This window comes from Punica granatum, chromosome 1 (assembly GCF_007655135.1).
Source record: "Punica granatum isolate Tunisia-2019 chromosome 1, ASM765513v2, whole genome shotgun sequence".
In the NCBI taxonomy this organism is placed as follows: Eukaryota; Viridiplantae; Streptophyta; class Magnoliopsida; order Myrtales; family Lythraceae; genus Punica; species Punica granatum.
In genome coordinates this window covers 2,993,473-3,013,469 of record NC_045127.1, presented here as the reverse complement: position 1 = coordinate 3,013,469, position 19,997 = coordinate 2,993,473, and the positions used below count along the sequence as shown (strand labels likewise).

At 38.0% G+C, this 19,997-nt stretch overlaps 3 protein-coding genes across 3 annotated transcripts; 2 read left to right on the top strand and 1 right to left on the bottom strand.

The window, feature by feature from the left end:
• Window positions 1-2,357: 2,357 nt before the first annotated feature.
• LOC116192227 (peptidyl-prolyl cis-trans isomerase FKBP53-like) lies at window positions 2,358-6,585 on the top strand. The gene is given in 12 exon segments (XM_031520704.1): window positions 2,358-2,531; window positions 2,772-2,851; window positions 3,287-3,528; window positions 3,884-4,017; window positions 4,244-4,550; window positions 4,889-5,056; window positions 5,187-5,211; window positions 5,214-5,396; window positions 5,520-5,607; window positions 5,708-5,749; window positions 5,844-5,892; window positions 6,189-6,585. Coding segments are annotated over 12 exon segments (1,413 nt in total). The 5' UTR covers window positions 2,358-2,518; the 3' UTR covers window positions 6,271-6,585.
• Window positions 6,586-16,719: 10,134 nt separating this feature from the next.
• On the top strand, window positions 16,720-17,333 carry LOC116192425 (ethylene-responsive transcription factor ERF096-like). The gene has a single exon (XM_031520975.1). It carries the CDS (start codon window positions 16,735-16,737, stop codon window positions 17,182-17,184), a length of 450 nt encoding a protein of 149 aa, XP_031376835.1. The 5' UTR covers window positions 16,720-16,734; the 3' UTR covers window positions 17,185-17,333.
• A 1,802-nt stretch (window positions 17,334-19,135) lies between these two features.
• Window positions 19,136-19,755, bottom strand: LOC116192692 (ethylene-responsive transcription factor ERF098-like). The gene has a single exon (XM_031521303.1). It carries the CDS (start codon window positions 19,740-19,742, stop codon window positions 19,239-19,241), a length of 504 nt encoding a protein of 167 aa, XP_031377163.1. The 5' UTR covers window positions 19,743-19,755; the 3' UTR covers window positions 19,136-19,238.
• Between the last annotated feature and the right edge of the window lie 242 nt (window positions 19,756-19,997).

Sequence of the window (19,997 nt, the reverse complement as noted above, 5' to 3'; positions counted from 1 at the left end):
TACAAGTTATGAAAACGGGTTCGTAATTTGGACCCCTCCTAGATGCCACCCGTGCTGATTGTCAAGGATGTTACAATCCCTCGTCGATCAATATATTAAGAATCAACCAATGACTTTATAAGAGATTAATCCACCATTATATATTTATATGAATTCAAACTTTTGGCTTAGATATAAACTCAATCCACGGCATCAAAGCAAGACCCAGGCCTTACATAAGCATGCTAGTTATACGACACTTCGCATCCATGCGATATTCATTGCATCATTTCCTTCATTTTATTGCATTATTCATTTGTTTTCTACTTCCTTCTATGTACGATTTTAAAATAAGACAAAATTATTATTATTATCTTAATTTATTTATTCATGTTCAACTGTATCTCGATGTTGTTGATATCATACTTTCAAGCTTCCAAGCATGTCCTACTATATACTGTCCTTTTTATTAAAAAATGACCGTAACATTATTTCCTATGTTCAATTAAATCCTAATAGGATCCATTGAGCGCATGAGGCATATTTATAACATACCTAGAGTTAACGTGTGTCACTATAATAGAGGGGACCTAAGGCTAGCAATTTGTCCCGACCAATCGAAAAGGATCGCCCAAAGTACGTACAGTTAGGGTCTGGGGCGACCAAAAAAAGGATCGTCTCATGCCATACTTTGGCCGGCCCTTCTTGAAATGTCAGGGAAAATAGTTACCACACGCATCCCTATAACAACCCTTTGAAAAAGGAACGCCCTAAGCTATCTTTTGCCGACCCTTTGTATAAGGTCACCAGAACTAGGTCGCGAAAGGTCTCTCTATCCCGACCTCAAAAAGAGGAGCCACCTAAGGTCAAGTTTTTGCTGACCTTCGACCTAAAGGTCACTAGAAGGGTTGGCCAAACCATAGTAGCTATCAGTTTACTAACAGTGGACGACCTATATAAATATGTATTATGCCTAGGCCGACCCAAATTTTTGGGCCGGCCAAACCATGGCTTTCTCAACTCAAAGTGGGTCGGCCCAGCTTCCCTTTTGCCAACCCAAAATTTTGGGTCGGTCAAAGGGGAGCTGGGCCGACCCACTCGGGTCGGCCCAGCTCCCCTTTGACCGACCTAAAATTTTGGAGTGGCTTGACTGGGGTCTTGCGGACCCAATAATAATAATAAATCACAACCCTATGGGATCCCACCAATTTAGCGGTGTGAAAAAATGGGGTTTTGGTGAGGTTCGAAACCCCATCAAACCCCTGTTCCTTTTTAAAATGCTATAATCCAAACAAGGGATTCTAAACCCCATTCCACCAAACCACAATCTAAACAATACCTCACTTCTAGCTACTTCCAAAAACGTTCAATGCTAAAATTACTTTTTGCAGCCTATAGTATAGCTTCCCTTCTTTTTCTAGATCACTTTGCAATCATAAAGTTTTTCAATATAAAAAATATCCGAAAATCTAATATGCTATGAATTATCTAGTCTCGATTCAAGTGAGTCGGCTCACTAAAAGGGGTAAAGCAACCGATTTAAGGATTTTCCGTTTAAAATGCTCGAAACGGAGATTGAGTAAATGAAACAAGCGTCAAATCACTTGAACAAACTCATATAAGTGTCATCATAAGAGTTTATATAGCACCAGTTTGCACAATATATAGTTTTAGATTTTGCACGGACTTTGCAATATAAATTTTCTTCATTTCTCACGAATATACTTCAACTATGGCGAATGCAATTTTATAACAAAAATTTTACATTTACAATCAGAAAAAATGGCTAAATTATGTCTGACGGTCCATCACATATGGAAAAAAAAAAGGTATTTGATCATTTTTTATGATATCGAAAGCTCGGGGGAAAGGAGACCAAAAACAAATTAGATACATTCGTTGGTGCAAATTTCATCTTGTGAAATGAAGACTACAGGGTGCAAAGTGGTCCTCTGCATACTTTAGGTTGCAAAAGGATAAATATACAAATACCGGGGAATACATTTTCTATTGAGTAAATAGGCAATTTGGTTCCTAATTTTTATGATTGTATCAATTTGATCCCTAACTTATTTTTTGCATCAATTCAGTCCTTAATTTATCAATTGCATCAATTTGATCCTTACTATATCATTTAGGTCCCTTACTTTGCAAAACTGCATTATTTAGGTCCTTCACTTAGGTAAAAAGTGATGCAAATTTTGCAAAGTGAGGAACTTAAATAATGCAATTTGCAAAGTGAAGGACCTAAATGATGTAATGTAATGCAATCGTGAAAAAGTAGGGACCAAATTGATGTAAAAAGTAAGTTAGGGACCAAATTGCCTATTTACTCATGTTTTACTCATATATGGGTTTCTCTTTTCGCTGTTGGGCGAAGGTCATATTTGGTTTGAAGTTGGAACTTGGAAGACGATAGTGCGCCGTTTCCCGTTGCGCAGCAGAAGGAAAGCAAGCTGTGGGTGGGAAGACAAACCATAGGGTTTCCAGAGCCGCTGCGACAGATAGCCGGTCGCCGTCTTCGCGGGGGAAGCGCTTGATGGGTTTCTGGGGTCTCTGAAATCTTGGGCCCTTCTTCTTCTTCTTTCTTCTTCTTCCCTTTTGTCCTGTGTCTTCCTCCTTCCATTTGAACTCTCAGCTGGGCATTCCTTGAGCTGTAATCTTGAAAAGTTGAATGCAACCGTTGGTGTATCCGTTCAGTCCCTGAGATATCACCGATTATGTGTCCGTTTTTGTTGAGCATGTGTTCCATTTCGATGTCTTTCTGATGTTCTTATGCTGTTCTTGCTCAGGTGTTGAGGTGAAACCGGGGAAAGGGGTCAGCCCTTATGGTGCTGCTGCCAATGCGCTAGGAAAGCTTCGCATAACCCAGGTGCCCTGCCGCTTTACCTGCCCATTCGTTTTATTCACTTTGTAATTTGGCTTTGAGATTCTTGAAAGAAAACTTCAGCTTGAATGAGAACTGTGGAAGTGCGGTTATTAATCTGAGCTAGCCTAGGTATGATCATTAAGGTCTCTCTTTCGGACATTGGTTCCTTTCCTTGATTAATTGTGTGTCAATATCTGAGAATCCATTCTGTTGTCTGCGTGACTCAGCGTCTTGAGCAATATATTTGTGTTTTGCGTTCATCGAAATGCTATTGAGCTAACCAGTAATCATAACAAAATATTGTTATTTTGAATGCTAGCCTTAGGTTGTGGGGTTTTTCTCTCCTTTAAGCAAAAGCTTTTTTTCTCATTTTTTTTTAATCTCTGGTAATTGGTTTAAACTTAATGTCTGCACTTTGTGTCTGGCATGTTTATATAGGCAACATTAGGGGGTGGCTCATCGAATGAGAAGACCACACTGCAGTGTTTAACGGAAGAGAAGAAGAGACCTATTTTCTTGTGTACTTTGTTGCCTGATAGGATCGAGTCCTGTTCCTTGGATCTTGAATTTGACGAGGATGATTCTGTGACTTTTTCTGTTCTTGGTTCACGGAGCATCCATATTTCTGGTTACTTTCTGGAAGAAGATGAAGCTGATGCTGGAGAAGATGATTATGGGTTGTATCCTTTAAATGACTTGATTTACTTATTTGCTTCAAATTCTGTTATTGCTGCAACTTTGAAATTCTTCGATAAAGTGAAGAACAAAGTACACCATAGAGAATAACTATTTAGGAAAGTTCAACCCCCTTTCAAACTCTGCTCTTCGTCGAAAGTTATGTTAATTGATAAAACTTCTCAAACCTTTTGGCTCTTGGTCTATTTTTCTTTTTATATATGTGGAGCATCCTGACTTTTCCCTTTCGAAGGACTTCCCAACCTGATAAGTTGAATTAGATTGCAAGATCAGGTTTGAACTTCTTGCTGTGAAAGGATATCTTGGGTTTGTATGTGTGCAACTTGACTAAATTGTAAGCGATCATCTTGAGGAGGATATTTCCAGCATGGGCTCAGAGGAGTCATCTGACTATAGTGGTGATGACGCATCTGAGAGTGATCTCTATTTTGATAGTGATGATGAACGCTACAATGTCGTCCCTAAGAGTGGAGGTAATTTTCTCTAGTGATGTTTTGAGTATTATAAGCATGTTCTTCTCCTTTTCATGTACTATAGTTAATGTGTCTGCTCTCTGTATTCTATTAGTCATAGGGTTTCTCTTCCTTTTTGCTATCTGGTTATGTTGTCGGGATATTCATACAATTGACACGTGAAGATCTTCATTTCTTCTTACTTTAGCCTGTTCCTATTATTTGATTTCCGAATATATCCATGCAGTTGTGATTGAGGAGATAACCGATGAGGAGAAGGCTGTGAATGAAAATTCTCAGTCAAAGCAAGAGAAGAAGAACAAACAAAATGGCTCAGTGGAAAATCTGCACCAAGGTCAAATTGTTCCAAGGAACAGTGCTTCTGTCCCTGTTTTGGAAAGTGAAGATGAAGATGGCTTCCCAATTTCAAAGACTGCCCCTGAGAAGAAGTCTGAAGAAGCAGCAAAGCAGGTCGATAATGAAACAACTGAGAAAGTTCAAAAGAAGAAGAAGCGAAACATTAAGACTATTGAGCAAGATGATCAATCAGATAGGTAAAATAGATACTCTTTTTCACTGGTTTCTCGTTCCACAATTGCCGGAGTTGTTCACTACACCAACCCCACTCCCACCCCCCTCCCTCCCAAAAGAGCCCAAATGTGGCGAGTATTCATATTGGTCATTCAAGATAGTTTCCATCTCTACTTTAAGAATGGTTGTTTTACTTTTTTTGTTTATACATCTTGTGAAAAAACATAAACAAGTTTTTATTGTTTCTTTTTTGTAAGTGTAACCTGTTGCAGTTTTCCCCTATTTTGGTTGTTCTTAGGAACTCAGTGTTGTGCTCAATCGTAGTCTTGAGTTCTCTCTTGTATTTTGACTTGAATGACAGGCAGAAGAAGGGGAAGAAGCAGAAGAAACTTGATAAAGAAGGAAAAAATGATAAAGAAACACACGACAGTGGGACTGCTACGGTCATGGAGGATCAGAAAGAGTTCAATGAGGTCACAAATGGGGAAGCGCATCAAGTTTTGCCTCAGGAGCCCCCAAATGAGAACAAGTTGGAACTCTATCCCTTTGTTGGCCCTTCACTTCTTTGTGTTTCTGTACTTTTTAAAATATCAGAGTAATGCTTTTTTCATCACTTCAAGATATTACCTTTAATGTGAATCGTTGCTCGTCTTCGCCAGTGAAAATCAAGCTGAAAAGAAAAGAAGAAAAAGAAAAACAAGAAATCACAAGAGTCAGGAGATCAACAAGCTACAACTACGGGGAAGAAGAATGAATCAAATTTAATTGAAGAAAAGCCGTCTCAAGTGAGGACTTTCCCAAACGGCTTGGTCGTTGAGGAACTTGCAATGGGCAAGCCTGACGGGAAAAGAGCTGCTCCTGGGAAGCGGGTAAAATCATATATGTATTACTCCCTTTTACTAAAACTTGTGTTTTTAGAAAACAGCAGATATTTCTCTCTTTAATATTCATGAGTTTCTCTTCACTTGATTAACTAATTTGGTTCCTTTCAGGTCAGTGTACACTACATCGGCAAGCTTCAGAAGAATGGCGAGATATTCGACTCTAACGTGGGAAGAGCACCTTTCAAATTCCGTCTAGGTATATGCTTATGTGAAAGAATTGCCGAATATTATTGTTCTTTTGGTATCAATTTGGTGTTCTGATTATTTTAAATGTAATCTCTGCTTTGCCTTTGCAGGTATAGGGCAAGTTATAAAGGGGTGGGATGTCGGAGTTAATGGTAAGAAGAATTCGAGCATTTCTGGGATAAGAACCATTTGGTGTGTTCCATCGGCTGTCTGACAACTTCTGGTTTTTCTTTTTTGAATCGTCAGGTATGCGTGTCGGAGACAAGAGAAGGCTCGTGATTCCACCTTCAATGGGGTATGCATTTCTGCCTTTGTGTCAATACTTATAGACCATTTATCTGCATCATATGCATGGATTTTTCTCTGATGGGATGGGAAGTCACCGTTGTTTTCTTGGAAGTGAATTGTGATACTTCAGATCTTTGGGGATCCATTTAATTCTGAAATTTTGCTATATGATAGCAAGGCCTGCGATGATGGGGCCCTTTTCCAAACCTTCACCATAGTGTCAGTTTGAAATGGAAGCACATATATCTATTGCCCATGTCTATCCATCTGAGTCTCTCTGTTAAATCTGTGAAATTCATGCAGTTACGGGGTTAAAGGTGCTGGCGGAAAGATCCCACCAAACTCGTGGCTTGTGTTCGACGTTGAGCTGGTTGATGTCCGCTAAATCTATACTTGCCCTCTGCTCTAACAAGCATTGGCTGAAAGTTTTGTGTCACAAGAAAAGTTGTTTGAATGCTTCTCTCTCTAGTCTCTCCTACCATAGCACAGGCTCTCACCAGAGTCGAGCTTACTTCACGTCAAGTATTTGGCTCGACAAATTAGATATTTTCTCATTTTTCTTCACAGAAGAGTAAACCACATTTCGGAATCTCATCTTGTTCATCCATTTGGGAAGACTATTTGTTGTGATCAAAGATTTTATGTTGTGCCTGCTGATCTTTGTTTACAATCTGATACTAATGTTCTTGTTGTTTCTCTAGTAACTGTTAGTGAAGTACACATCTTTATCTCGAAGTGGCCGTCCTCTTCCCCATCCATCTCTCTTGCCCTGCCGACAACGATAAAATCCAATCTGTCAACATCATCATAAATCTCAACGATGTCATACATGAGACTTGAATTGCAGGGCGGTGCGGTAAACGCACATTCGATGTTCTATGGTTTTCTGAGGAAGGGTTTCATATGTCGGTAAGGTGACTCATTGTCCTAGATATATGCAAATCAACAAATTTCCGCCAAGGTTTCACAATCTCGTGTGATGTCTGTGCAGCTTCTTATGGCTCAATATAGAAGATGTTTCCTGCGTTTTGACCGGGTGTGATGGAAATTGTATCGATTATCAGAGTTTGTTGGAACAAATCGGTTTTGGGACGCTCATAGTCGTAGTACACAATTAATTAACGGTCTTTAGAGGAGTTTCATCTATTTGGATAATGAAGGCATTCATTTGGCGGCAAATTTTTCTCTGATGAAGATACCTTGAAAGTATTATTCTAAGAATGGAGAAGTGACACCCTCAACCTTGAAGATGACGATTTTCTAGGCGGGGAGTTGTCGTCCGAACTCGAGATGATCATCCTCCTTGTCTCTCCTTTATATTTAAGAGCTTCTCTTATTCATCGGAGACGCCAAAGCGCTCCCTAACATCCGTCGAAGATTCTGATAAAGAAGAAAAGATGCACAGGCAGATGACAATGGCGTTCAGAACTCCACAACACCCATCAATGGGCACGAACAACTGGGGTGGTGAGTCTCCCCTGTTAGCCCGGAACGTCCCGCAGGAGTCCCTTGAGCAGAGGTACCTCAGGCTCAACTCCATCCGAACCCGAGACGAGATCTTCCCAGCTGAGGACGATGACTTCTTCATCTCTTGCAAAGGTTCTGCTACCGTACGTTCTTTCGGCCCAGACAGTAATCATCCGAATCAACGGCAGTACCCTGTGGCAACTCCCCCTGCACCTGCAAGCCGGAGGGGACTGCTGTCGAGGCTGATGATAGGGCGAAGGAGGGAGAAGAAGCCCCCGGCCCAGCCACCTGCGGCGGCTTCAGCTACACTAGGTCTAAGAAAGAAGAGGTGGTTTGGTAGGTGGGATCCTCAGAACCGGTGGCCTCAGGGATGGTGCTGATGAAGGTTATTGCACCTGAGTTCCCGACTGCAATTGGCTCTTTCTATTGGGTCGCGGATGCGACCGTTTCTCTATGCCGAGAGACTTGAGTTCCGTAAAATGTTCTAGGCATCCCAGACACTAGTACTGGAGATGACGGTTCGGCTTGCGAATGGTTGTTCGAATGATTAGCTTCTTCGATCATGTTTATGACACATGGATTTGACCACATGAAAAAGAGAAAAACCATGTGTTGAGATTCAGCGGTTCCAATACATTAGAAGCATTTATCACCACACGATCTGACATTTCGGTATATTGCCCGATGCCCATGTTCAAGGTTTGATCAGACCAATCCGAGACTTTGTGAGATTGATCTCTGTAAGTCGTGAGAAAATGTTACCATCGATTGCATGGACAGTTCTTAAGGCATGTACAGCCATTAGATTAACACTTGTGGCTGCATCCCGTGATGATTTAAGGTCTCATTAATTGTCCATGTAATCAACGGACGAATTTCGCATATCTTAATTCCATCTCTTCTTATAGTTTGTTACTGTGTAGCAAAATGGTATTATAGATAGAGTCCAACACTTGGAAGTTGCAATAACTTTCTAGCCTTTGGACCGACACATTAATCTTAACTTCCCTCTTTCTTCGATCGGACCAACACTTTTGTCTCTTGCAAGTTTGAATTCCACAGCCAAATAAGAATTTGACTCTGATCAACATGTTATGTTTGTGCTCGTTGTTGTCGGGATTTGATATAGGAATGATCGAAATCAATTTTAAAACAGAAAAAAAAAAAAAAAAGTTAAAAGCTATTTGTCCATATTATATCTTCCCCAAAGAAGCATCTTTGAGAAGGAATCTGATTGATTACATGATTAAGTGAAGAAATTATTGATTCTTTTATGGGCGATTGTTGCAGAGGGAGACATTGTCAGCATTGCCTGGAAGAAGAGCGCCATCCCGATTGTTATCGGGGAATTCATGGCCGGGAAGTTGAATTCGAGCTTACGCGATCTCCGGTATATACCCGAGTCATATGTGCTGCCGCCAGCAAGCAGACCCCACAGGGACCATGGACCGGTCCCCTTCTCTGCATCCATTCCAGTCATCGATCTTTGGGAGAAAAGAAGGTCCGGCAGTAATCACGAGGAAACCATGCGACTTATCCTAGGGGCCGGTCAGGAGTTCGGATTCTTCCAGGTATTGCAACTTGCAATAGGTTGCTCGATTTGAACATAAATTAGCTTATTCTTAGTCATTAAACATATCCATTTTCCCGGTCCCTGTACTGTCATTATTGCAGCTGGTTAATGACGGGCTATCGGAGAGACTGCTGGACGAGGCGATGGACGTAGTAAGGGAGTTCTTCGAGATGCAGGACGAGGACTGGGCACTGTACTAGGATCCCGGGAAGCCTTGCAGGCTGTACATGAACATCGACTATGAGCGGGAAGAAGATCCACTTCAGCAGGGACACCCTCAGGAGTCTGGCACCCTCCCCATCCTCTGCATCAGCACATTCCCTCTTGGCCGGAGAAGCCTCCACTTTATAGGTAATCACTTCTAAATCCTTGTTGCCCCGAGGATTCGATCCCTCGAAAATTTCCTCCAGCATGATTTATACCATTTCGTCTTGATTTGATCTCAATAAGTACATTTGGCACCCAAAAGATGTGACAGTTGTGCAATTGATGCAGAGAAATTATGGGAAAACTATTCAGTGGAAGTAAGGAAGCTGAGCCTCTACCTTCTCGATATGATTTGTGAAGGCCTCGGACTCGAACCGGGATTTTCCGATAAGGAGCTGACGCAAGGCCAGTTGATGGCTTTGAACCATTATCCTCCGAGTCCTGATCCCAGGTTAACCTTGGACTTCCGCAACATAGTGATGTTGGTCTCACACAGTTCTTCAAGGTCAAATTCACTCTCTCCAGGTCCTCTAGGATGGGCAGCGGCTCGGCATGCCGCCTCTCCACAACGCCTTTGTGGTGAATATCGGACACATGTTGCATGCATGCGCTCGACTGAAATCGTAAAAATCCTATTCTACATTGTTGCTCAAAATTTATACAAATGAATGCGTTCAAAAGTTCACTTTCATATTGTCTTCTCAGATCATAAGTAACGGGATGCTGAGGAGCGCCGAGCACTGAGTGACGACGAACAGAGAGTTTGCACGAACCACGGTTTCAAGTTTCATCCATCCTTTAGACGGTAACCACATCAAACCTGCCAGGGCATTAGTCACTGACTCGAGTCCTCAAATCTACAGAACTTTCAGATACAAGGACTTCCTCCCGACCTACATTACTGACACCCACGAAGTAACACCGCCGCCGAAGCGTTACGCCTTAGGATCTTAACACTGAAACAAATAAATACATTTACGTAAAAGTTCAGTTCCAGGAAATTATGCCTACTGTATAACTTTCTGTTCGAATCGTTTCTGTTCTCTCGTGTGAGTTTCTCATTTGAACAAGTGGTAACGAGGAAAAATTCATTGAAGAAGAGAGAGGGAACGAACACATCAAATTATTTGATGGCTCAAGATTTTAATGCAGCAGCCCAGCAGACACATGCATTCATCGTTCACCATTATAAGATGCCAAGAACAGGGCCGACTGGACCCGGCACACATTATTATGATTCGTGTCTCATTATCCACTTGGGTTCGATCCCGACAAGCTGAAAGAAACTTTGGATGATTCACTATAGTGCACGTGAACTACGTAGTGCGATGTTCACGAATCCTGAAGTGACACTGAGTTCTTCAGTTTCCATTTCTCTCGGATGATCTCTAAATAGAACGTCGGTTTTTATAATTTCATCGAAAGCTTTTCTTTTCTCATAATTGCCATCTCATTTCTATTTTCAAAGCATCCTCAAAATCCAGATCATCAATAATCGGCTGCCTCTGACTGTCATTTAGGACGTGATACGAACCCATTCAACTCGAGATTTGGCTTAGCATGACAATATATGAGATGAGTCATTTTTTGGATACCTAGAACGGGATGACGAGACAATTTATATGGTCTGGCTCATCACCACCAAAAATAGAATAAAATAAATATAGAAATTGATGAGTAATAAGAACATAAAAAAGGGAAACCGCCATGTCCAAATAATTAATTTAAGAATAATACGGTTGAATAAGACCATTGAATTTCCTTGCTGCCCAGTAGACTTTCAATTTTAATTAAGGACAGGACCACCACCATCGTCGAATTGCATCAATCAGCTGCTAACTCCTTTTCAATTCTGCTGACCAATTCACGACAAAATCATTGAATCCTATCTCTCAACTTGCAGTTTCCTCTTTTATCTTATCTAGTTTATAATTTTATTGCCTAATTAAGAAGTTGTCAACTTGCACTTGCTGATGAGTGGTTCTAAGCTAAAGTAGCGAATTTCACACGACTTTCTTCAATCAATAATATATATATATATATATATATATATATATCTGCTCTGCAGCTATGCATACTAACGTAAGGCAGAGAAGTTTTTGTTCGATTGCCCCGTTTTGGCATGTTTTTAAGCGTATAGTATCAAGACTCAAAATTTCTCTGTCAACTTTGTCGATCATAATTTGGGCACTTTGAATTAGGTAGAGATGAAACCAACGTTATTATTATTATTATTATTATTATTATTATTAATGTTAATGAGAAATCATGACAAGATGAACGAATCGCCAACCAGCATCAGCTCCGCCTACGATTTAGATTATGCTTTGATGATACATCAGGAGAAATCAATATCTATCTATCCATATATATAAGCAACATAAAAGGCGGGCTTGACCGTATGGCCTCAGAACGCTCCATTTCTGAATGAAATTTTCTCTATTTTTTAAGTTTTTAAAGTTTTAAATTATATTTTATTATGAAATTAGCTACAAAATCTTCCGAAATTATAGATTAAATAATATTTTATAGGTCTTTTATAAATTATATTTTAGATATTATGGTGATCTCCAATTGAATTTCATAATCTTGAATTTATGTATAGATATTATTTAATAATCCTGAATTTTTTAAAATAAAAAGTAATATTTCATCACATAAATATTAATAGCAAAATAAGTATTCATTAGTATATATTCACACAGAATATAAATATATTAATATATGGTTACTCGTACAATATTTAGTATATAGTAAGAAAAAATATATATGAATTATATGTTTTTACAAATATCTATTTTTAAAAATAGATTAGATAATATTTATAGATATATATAAATTATATTTTCTTTTCAAAATAAATCAGATTTGTTTACCGAAAAAAAAATCAAATTATATTTTTTTCCTAGATTTTTTATGATAGTTATAAATAGGGATTATCATACACTTAAACACGGGAATATTCAAGTCTAAAAAAATACGTCTACAATTAAATGCGAGATCTCGAAACGTATGTTTATCTCTAAATGCAAGTTAGTTGATTAAATTTATACTACGATTTTTTCTCTATTTGTATCGTAAATTTTCACTTTTGATTTTCTGTAATTTATTGTTTTTTCTCATATTATTTTCAAGATTTGTGATGTGAGTATCAACTCTCAAAATGTATTGCTACTCCTATTCGTAAGCTCTTAGAAAATAAGTTTGTCTACCACTAAACGTGCATGTTATTTATTTATTTTATTCTTTTGTTTCACTTATGATTCTTGAAGGAGTTTTTCATTTTAATGTTTTATTATATATATATATTTAGGTTGGTGAAACTATCTCGTGCAACACACGAGCTCCCTGACTAGTATATATGAAAGCAAGATACGAGGTGGGCCCGACTAGAGTACCTCATAACGTTCCGTTTCTGAATGAAATTTACTCAATTTTTTGAGTTTTTAAAATTTAAAATTATATTTTATTAGGAAATTAGCAACGAAATTTTCTGAAATTATAGGTTAGATAATAATTTTTTATAGGTATTTTATAAATTATATTTTCTTTCCAAAAAATAAATCAGATTTGTTCACTAAAAAAGGAAAACAAAATCAATTATATTTTATTTAGATATTGTGAGTCGATCAGATCCCGATTTCTAAATGAAATTTTCTAGATTTCTTAAATTTTAATTTTCGAAATTCTTTTTAATTAAAAATATTTTTTAATTATATTCATCATAAAATCCGCTTTCTTGATTTCTTTAATTTTTATAATCTATATCAATATAACATGAATGTATTTGAAATAAATGAGAAGATTTTATTATATATATATATAGATAGATATTATTTAATAATCTTGAAATTTTTAAAATAAAAAGTAATATTTATCACATAAATATTAACATCAAAATAAGTATATGTTAGTACATGTTCATACATAATATAACTATATTAATATATGCTTACGTGTATAACCTTTAATATATAGAAAGAAAAAGAATATATGAATTATATATTTTAATAGATATCTATTTTAAAAAATAGATTAGATAACATTTTATAGATATATAATTCTTTTCAAAACAAATCAGATTTGTTCAATGAAGAAAGGAAAATAAATCATATTATACTTTATCTAGTTTTTGTACCATAGATATAAATGGAGATTATCATACACATAAATATGAGTTATTCAACTCTCAAAAAATACGTCTACAACTAGACGCGAGTTCTCGAAACGTATGTCTAACCCTAAATGCAAGTTAGTTGATTAAATTTATGCTTTGATTATTTCCTCATTTTTATCGAAAATTTTTATTTTTTATTTTTCACTAATTTTTTACTTTTTTCTTATATTCTTTTTCAAGATTGGTGATATGAGTTGGTAATAAATTCTTATACGCGAGCTCTTAGAAAGTAAGTTCGTCTACCATTAAACGTGAAGATTATTCATTTATTTTATTCTTTTTGTTTCACTTATGATTTTTGAAGGAGTTTTTCTTTTTAATTAATTTTTTTTTCAGGTTGGTGGAACTATCCTGTGCAACGCACGGGCTCCACGATTAGGCCATATGAAAGCAAGATACGAGGTGGGTCTGACCATATGGACTCAGAACGTTCCATTTCGAATGAAATTTTCTCGATTTTTTGAGTTTTAAAATTTAAAATAATTTTTTAATATAAAATTAACAACAAAATCTGATGAAATTATTTTTTCATTACAATGTCCCATTTTAAAAAGATCAAAAATACCATCAAATCTTTTGGATATCACGGTAATCTCCAATTGAAGACAATATGAAATTTCAAAACGTAATTTTCTTAGTTTTTATATAATTTGTATTCTCAAAATTATTTTCAATAAAAAATTTATCGGTTTTTTTAGTGTTTAAAATTTGAAATTACTTACTATTATTTTATTTACGATTATTTTACTTACATTGTATAGATTACATAGATAAGGGAATAAAATATGGCATAAGACTCAACAAAACATATATAATGAAACAAAATATGTAATAAAATACATAGAATATTTATATCACACAATATTTAGATTATATATAACATAATATAGTTAAATAACGGCATTAAAATAATTTGCATTGTGTTTGCATATATATATATATATATAAAAGATATGGTTGCCCCACCAAATTATATATAGGTTGTATATGGAAATATAATTTACGATGTATATGCTTATAATATATATCTATATCTATATATATTGGATATCACGGCTTGGATTTACGTAGATATACAAATTTATCTTGAATGCCTTCTTTAACTTTATTATAGTTCGAAGAATATGAATTTTCTATTCATCTGTCAATCGACAATTTCTTTTAGAGAGTTTTGCATTTTAGCAAGCATTTATAAATAAATAAAAAGTCTATTATGGAGAGGCGTAATTATCAGATCATTAGGTGTTATTAATGTTTCAAATATTCTTTTTAATGTACATTTATGCACATTTGCATTTTTTTTACTTGCTTTCATTTAATTTATATACATTTTCAATTTTTTCCTTTACTTTCTCTCAATAAATTTAGGCCTACTTAAACATTATTGGAACGATAAATTTCATGAATCTCGCACAATGCGCAGGTGATTATCTAGTTATCATGAAGCATTGACACAGATTAAAAATCAATTTATTACGACATCAAATTTCTTAATAGGGTCAGGAGAAGTGATTGTCTATCGCCAACTCTAATTCAAACCCCGAATGATATATATGTATATATATATATATATATATATCACCGTTATTATGGTCGAGCAGATCCAAAGGGATACACATACAATAAGAGGAGATATAAAACGAACACTCGCGGGCGGTGTAATACGATCATGCTAAAACCTTGCAATTGCAATTCTATAATTTCTATTTGTGTATGCTTGCACACATAGCATACGTCGAATTACTATTTCCTATATGTAATATCATCAGTTTATTAATTCTCGATCTGCAAAAGGTAATTAAATAAAAATACTATCTTGGAGTGAAAGATATAATATTATGTATATGAATTATGCTATTTTGTCGATTTTGCTCTTTCATTTATGTCCTTTTCATCATTACGGTTGCAGAGATCGACATACGGTTTTACGTAAGCTTATACGATTCTGGAGATTGAAGTCTAACGTACGTCAGAACCCAAAAAGGCCAGGCATGATCTCAATTCTCAACTTTTGGAAATATTAAAAGGAAGATATCTATGTTAAGCCCATAAGTGATTAATTAATTTAAGGACTAATCAAATAATTAATCCTGTAATCATCAATGTATCTGGTGATTACATTTGGGACGTCAGCCGTCTGATCTCACTGCTCTTTTGACTTTTTACCCCTCACGTGCTCAAATTACAGAAACATATATTTTATTTCCACCATTTCTCTTTTTTAAAAAGAAAATTCCTTTAGGGCAGAATCTATATGTGTAGCAACCTATCACATAGATTACAATCGTAGTTATAGCGTATAGAGTAAAGTTTTTGGTTTGAAAAATAAAATAGAGTAAAGTTTTTGGTGATGCACGATGACCTCAATGCCCACCTATGTCAGAGCACATACGCAACGGCATGCGTTGCGGTGAGTGACCCAAATACGTTATTAGACACTACGAACTTATATTAATTTGATAGATTAATCGTCAATTAAGAGCCTATGACATGCTTTATTTTTTATGAGCAAGTTGCTTAATTCGGGATGCTATTCAGTAGCTCGAATTTGTTAATCTCGTCTTCATTTATTACTATATTTAGCAAACCAATTGCAAGCCATCGAGAGGGTAGACTTCGGCCTCGTCAAGGCGGACGATGAGCTTTCTTCCTTTTGATAGAATGAGTAAGGTCTTCAAATTAGAGGTTAGCTTTGGTCCGGGTGGCCTTGTTGGTACAATAGATCAAACTAAATAGGTAAAAAAGGTACTCATCAATGTCTTTGACAATCATCGGTGGCGGATCGACAATTTGCATGCTAATCAACATTGATAGAGATCGATGAATTGCCTAGTTAAACTGAAATTCAGCGCATCTTTGGCATATTGGATTACAAGTCTAACATTGTTGTTTCGATTACACACATGACGAAAGATTCAATGTCGTTGGAAGAACATGCCAGCGCCATAATGACCGATAGCATCAACCATAGGTGTAAGACGGATTAATATTTCTTTCACTAAATTACGAGGGAATCATTACATCACGAGTGCTGAGGCCCGATGGATGTAAGCGAGCTTGAGCCGTGTGACCTCACCACCTCCCAATGTAATTTTAGAGATACTAAGCTGATAGCATTTGATTTGAATAAATTAAGTGGAATTAACAAATAAACAAATAAACTTCACTAACGAACAACGTATTATTAACACAAAAAAGACAGTGACATGAAACCACCAAAAGTCTATGCAATGCATCTTACTTATACACCCGAATCCAATCTCCATCATCTCGTACAGTTCAAACCCACGTTGAAAATTTCCCCTGAAGAAGAATTAATAATATGATTTGCCGATCAGTCTTTCTCTGTCAACTTCGAATCTGACCCCGTCGAACAACAAAGTGTGGGTCTCCTCTTCTGTTCAGTATAAAAATGGAGGGATGGCATGGCTGAAAAACAGAGCAAAAGCACAGCTGCAACTGCAATGGAAGGGTCCCGGAGAGGCAAGGCGACCAAGGACGAAGAGGATGGCAGCAGCAGCGGCGGCGGAGTGAAGTACAGGGGAGTGAGGAGGCGCCCATGGGGGAAGTTCGCTGCGGAGATACGGGACTCGGCCAACCATGGCGCTCGCATCTGGCTCGGGACATTCGACACTGCAGAGGAGGCCGCCAGGGCCTATGACAGGGCCGCGTACGCAATGCGGGGTCCTCTCGCCATCCTCAATTTCCCTCACGAGTACCCAAACTCGTCTGGCGGCTATAGCCAGTCAGGTCATACGTCCTCAGCAGCATCCTCCTCTGCTGCCCATGGAACGGTGTTTGAGTTTGAGTACTTGGACAACAAGGTGCTGGACGAGCTGTTGGATTTCGACGATGATAATACTAAGAAGAAGTGATCGTATCTGATATGGATTTGCCCTTAATAGTATTAATAACAGGGCCCACTTGATAAACCCCCATGATCGGTTAGGGGACATACCCATAAGAAACTACTGCATATTTGGTGTGCCATACATGGAAAAGGGCAACTAATTACTTTCACTAAGAGGCAATCTCTCATTCTCTCTCCCTTACCGGAAAACTCTATCGGCCGTCTTACATTACCACCACCACACTGATGCGCATGTAGCTCTAGCTTCCATCGACATCGTCATTCCTGGGTAGATACGAATACGATTATGCGGATGCAGAAATGGAGGAGGGGGGCTAAAAGGAGCGGTTGTCTCCCCTAAATTGTTGACGTTTAAAACAAATTCATATGTATCCATAGAAAGAAAAAAGAAATTTATATATAACCATTTAATTTTTTATGAAATTTCTGATATTCACCTTTTTAACTCGAAAAAATTCCATCCTATTCGGAACCCGGAAGGGGTGCATTTTCTGCTCTGTTTTTGGCTGTGCTGTTCTCTGGTGGGCTGACTTCTCTGCCCCCTTCTAATCCGGAAAGATTTTGAGGATTCACTGAGGGGGTTGACCTGTCGAATCTGATAATAATGATACTACTGATGATTAACTTCTAACCTGTCCCGTCCTTTTAAGGAAATAACAAGATCTATCCCTTCTTACCTTTTTGCCCTTCACTTTTCTTCTCCCAGAGTACTGATGATGCGGTGGGTCTAGCATGATCCGGTGTCACTTGACACTGGAATCACGGCCGGCCATTGAGTGTGAGGCCCGCGTAGGACCCGCGGATGGATAGTCGTGTGTCATGTGATACAATCTCATGTTAGATTTTTGGTGATGGATAAGGGACCAATGATCTCATTAATTTGAGAAGCCTAAGGAAAGAACAGCCGCAAAGTTGAAATATGTCTGAGAGAGGGTCGGCTGACTGTGAATCCATGAGTAAGCTCAGAAGTTCTCATTGACTTTGTGCATAAACATTGATCCCCTACTTACCTAAGCATGACATATACTCTGTCCCTCATTAATTTGCTGGAGAACCGATCGTACATCTCTCACATAGCCCGATTATGTCGATTGATATTGACTCACATCTACGATCCTATTCATCGTGCTTTTTTTTTTCCCACATCTTTAATCAACGCATGTTAAATTTTGGGTATTTACGTATAAACATGAATTAAAGGTACTTCGGGTAAAATTAAATGGCCTACCAATTGCCTGACCAGCCTACATAACCTTCACGTGCTTATACTGCGTCCCGAAGAGTTGAAAATCGATGTGCCTATGTATTACTTGAACTGGCATTGAATCCTTCACTGCCCATGCAAATTATAGAATGGAAAGTTTGATTGTAAACACGCATTCAGGTACCATATTAGACGTGCCAATAACCTTTTCCTGAAACAAAAAAAAAAAAAAACTTTTTCCTATATTAAGCTTGGATATTTAACAAAATTTAGATCTGGCAAGACCAAATGTTATGGGCCACTTAATGTTCAAAAGAACACTGCGGAGGTCCCCCAAACCAAATTAACAGGAACAGGCTGCCGTGCTGCTGTATCACCTTTTGAGTTCGCAATTTTTGTGCTCTTAATGAGTTCTAATTTCTTCTTCTCAAACATGTATGATTGATGCTAATGCCTAGTTAAGACTTGAGTTATATATATACATTCTATGCAAATGATTCGAGAAACTAGTAACAGTTCACTTGTCATTTGAATACGACTTTAAAAGTTGTTTTCTTAGCGAACATATAACCTCGAAATGTTACATTAATAACTAGTATCGGAAAGCTGAATGCTGTCAATTAGTTCCGCCGAAAGGCAAATTACAATCCCAAATGAATGCAATTTGCTTCCAGGCGAAGAGAGGGTGATCCATCTTGGGTTTCTTATCGAGAAGACTAGCTTCGCTTACGTAGTGATCAAAAGCAGATGCTTGTTTCTTGACACCAAATATGTAGGTTTTATTGTCATGCTTCAAAGAGAAAACGAAATGATTGAAACAATGTTTTCTTCCCCACAGAATTCTACCTAGGTAGCTAACTGTCAGATTCTCTGAGAAGGTCCTCTAACAGCTGGTTGTCGAGGTACTCGAACTCGATCACATCATTAGAAGGGAGCCTATCCCCAAAGTTTGCACCATTTCCCGTGGGGAAAGAGCTCGGCGCACCGAACTCAATGCAGGAGGAGGAAGAGGAAGCTGAACTGCTAGAAGAACATGAAGAGTCCCGGTTGAGGTAGTGGAGATCGTTCGGGAAGTTGAGGATCGCCAAGTGCCCCCGGAAAGTGTATGCCGCCCGGTCATAGGCGCGCGCTGCTTCCTCTGCAGTGTCAAACGTCCCTAGCCAGAGACGGGCCCCGTTCCGTGATGGGTCACGTATCTCTGCAGCGAACTTACCCCAGGGGCGCCGGCGGATTCCCCGGTACCGAGGCTGCTGCTGCTGTTGTTGTTCTGATGATGCTGGCCGACGTCTGCTGCCGGTTCCGACCTGGGCATTGTCGTTTGTCGTCTCCGAATTTTTTCGTCCGAAGGATCTTTCCATTAGTTCTTGGATAGTGTATAAGCGGGTTTTGAAGTTGAATTTCAAAATCGATGGCAATGTTCATTTATATTGGCGGTTTGGGTCATTAATCAATTAAAAAGAACAAAACATTGGAGTCGGTCATATCTGGCGGGTCTCTTCTCTACAGAGTCTTGCCTGGGAGATGGAGATTGGAGATACCATGTCGGACCCCACCACTTGATAAAATTTATCAATTAATTTGCACATGTCATATCCTACGATATAGTGAACTAA

Excerpts from the sequence above, each read along its gene's own strand:
- LOC116192692 (XM_031521303.1), bottom strand. The coding sequence starts at position 19,742 with ATGGAAAGATCCTTCGGACGAAAAAATTCGGAGACGACAAACGACAAT.
- LOC116192425 (XM_031520975.1), top strand. The coding sequence starts at position 16,735 with ATGGCTGAAAAACAGAGCAAAAGCACAGCTGCAACTGCAATGGAAGGG.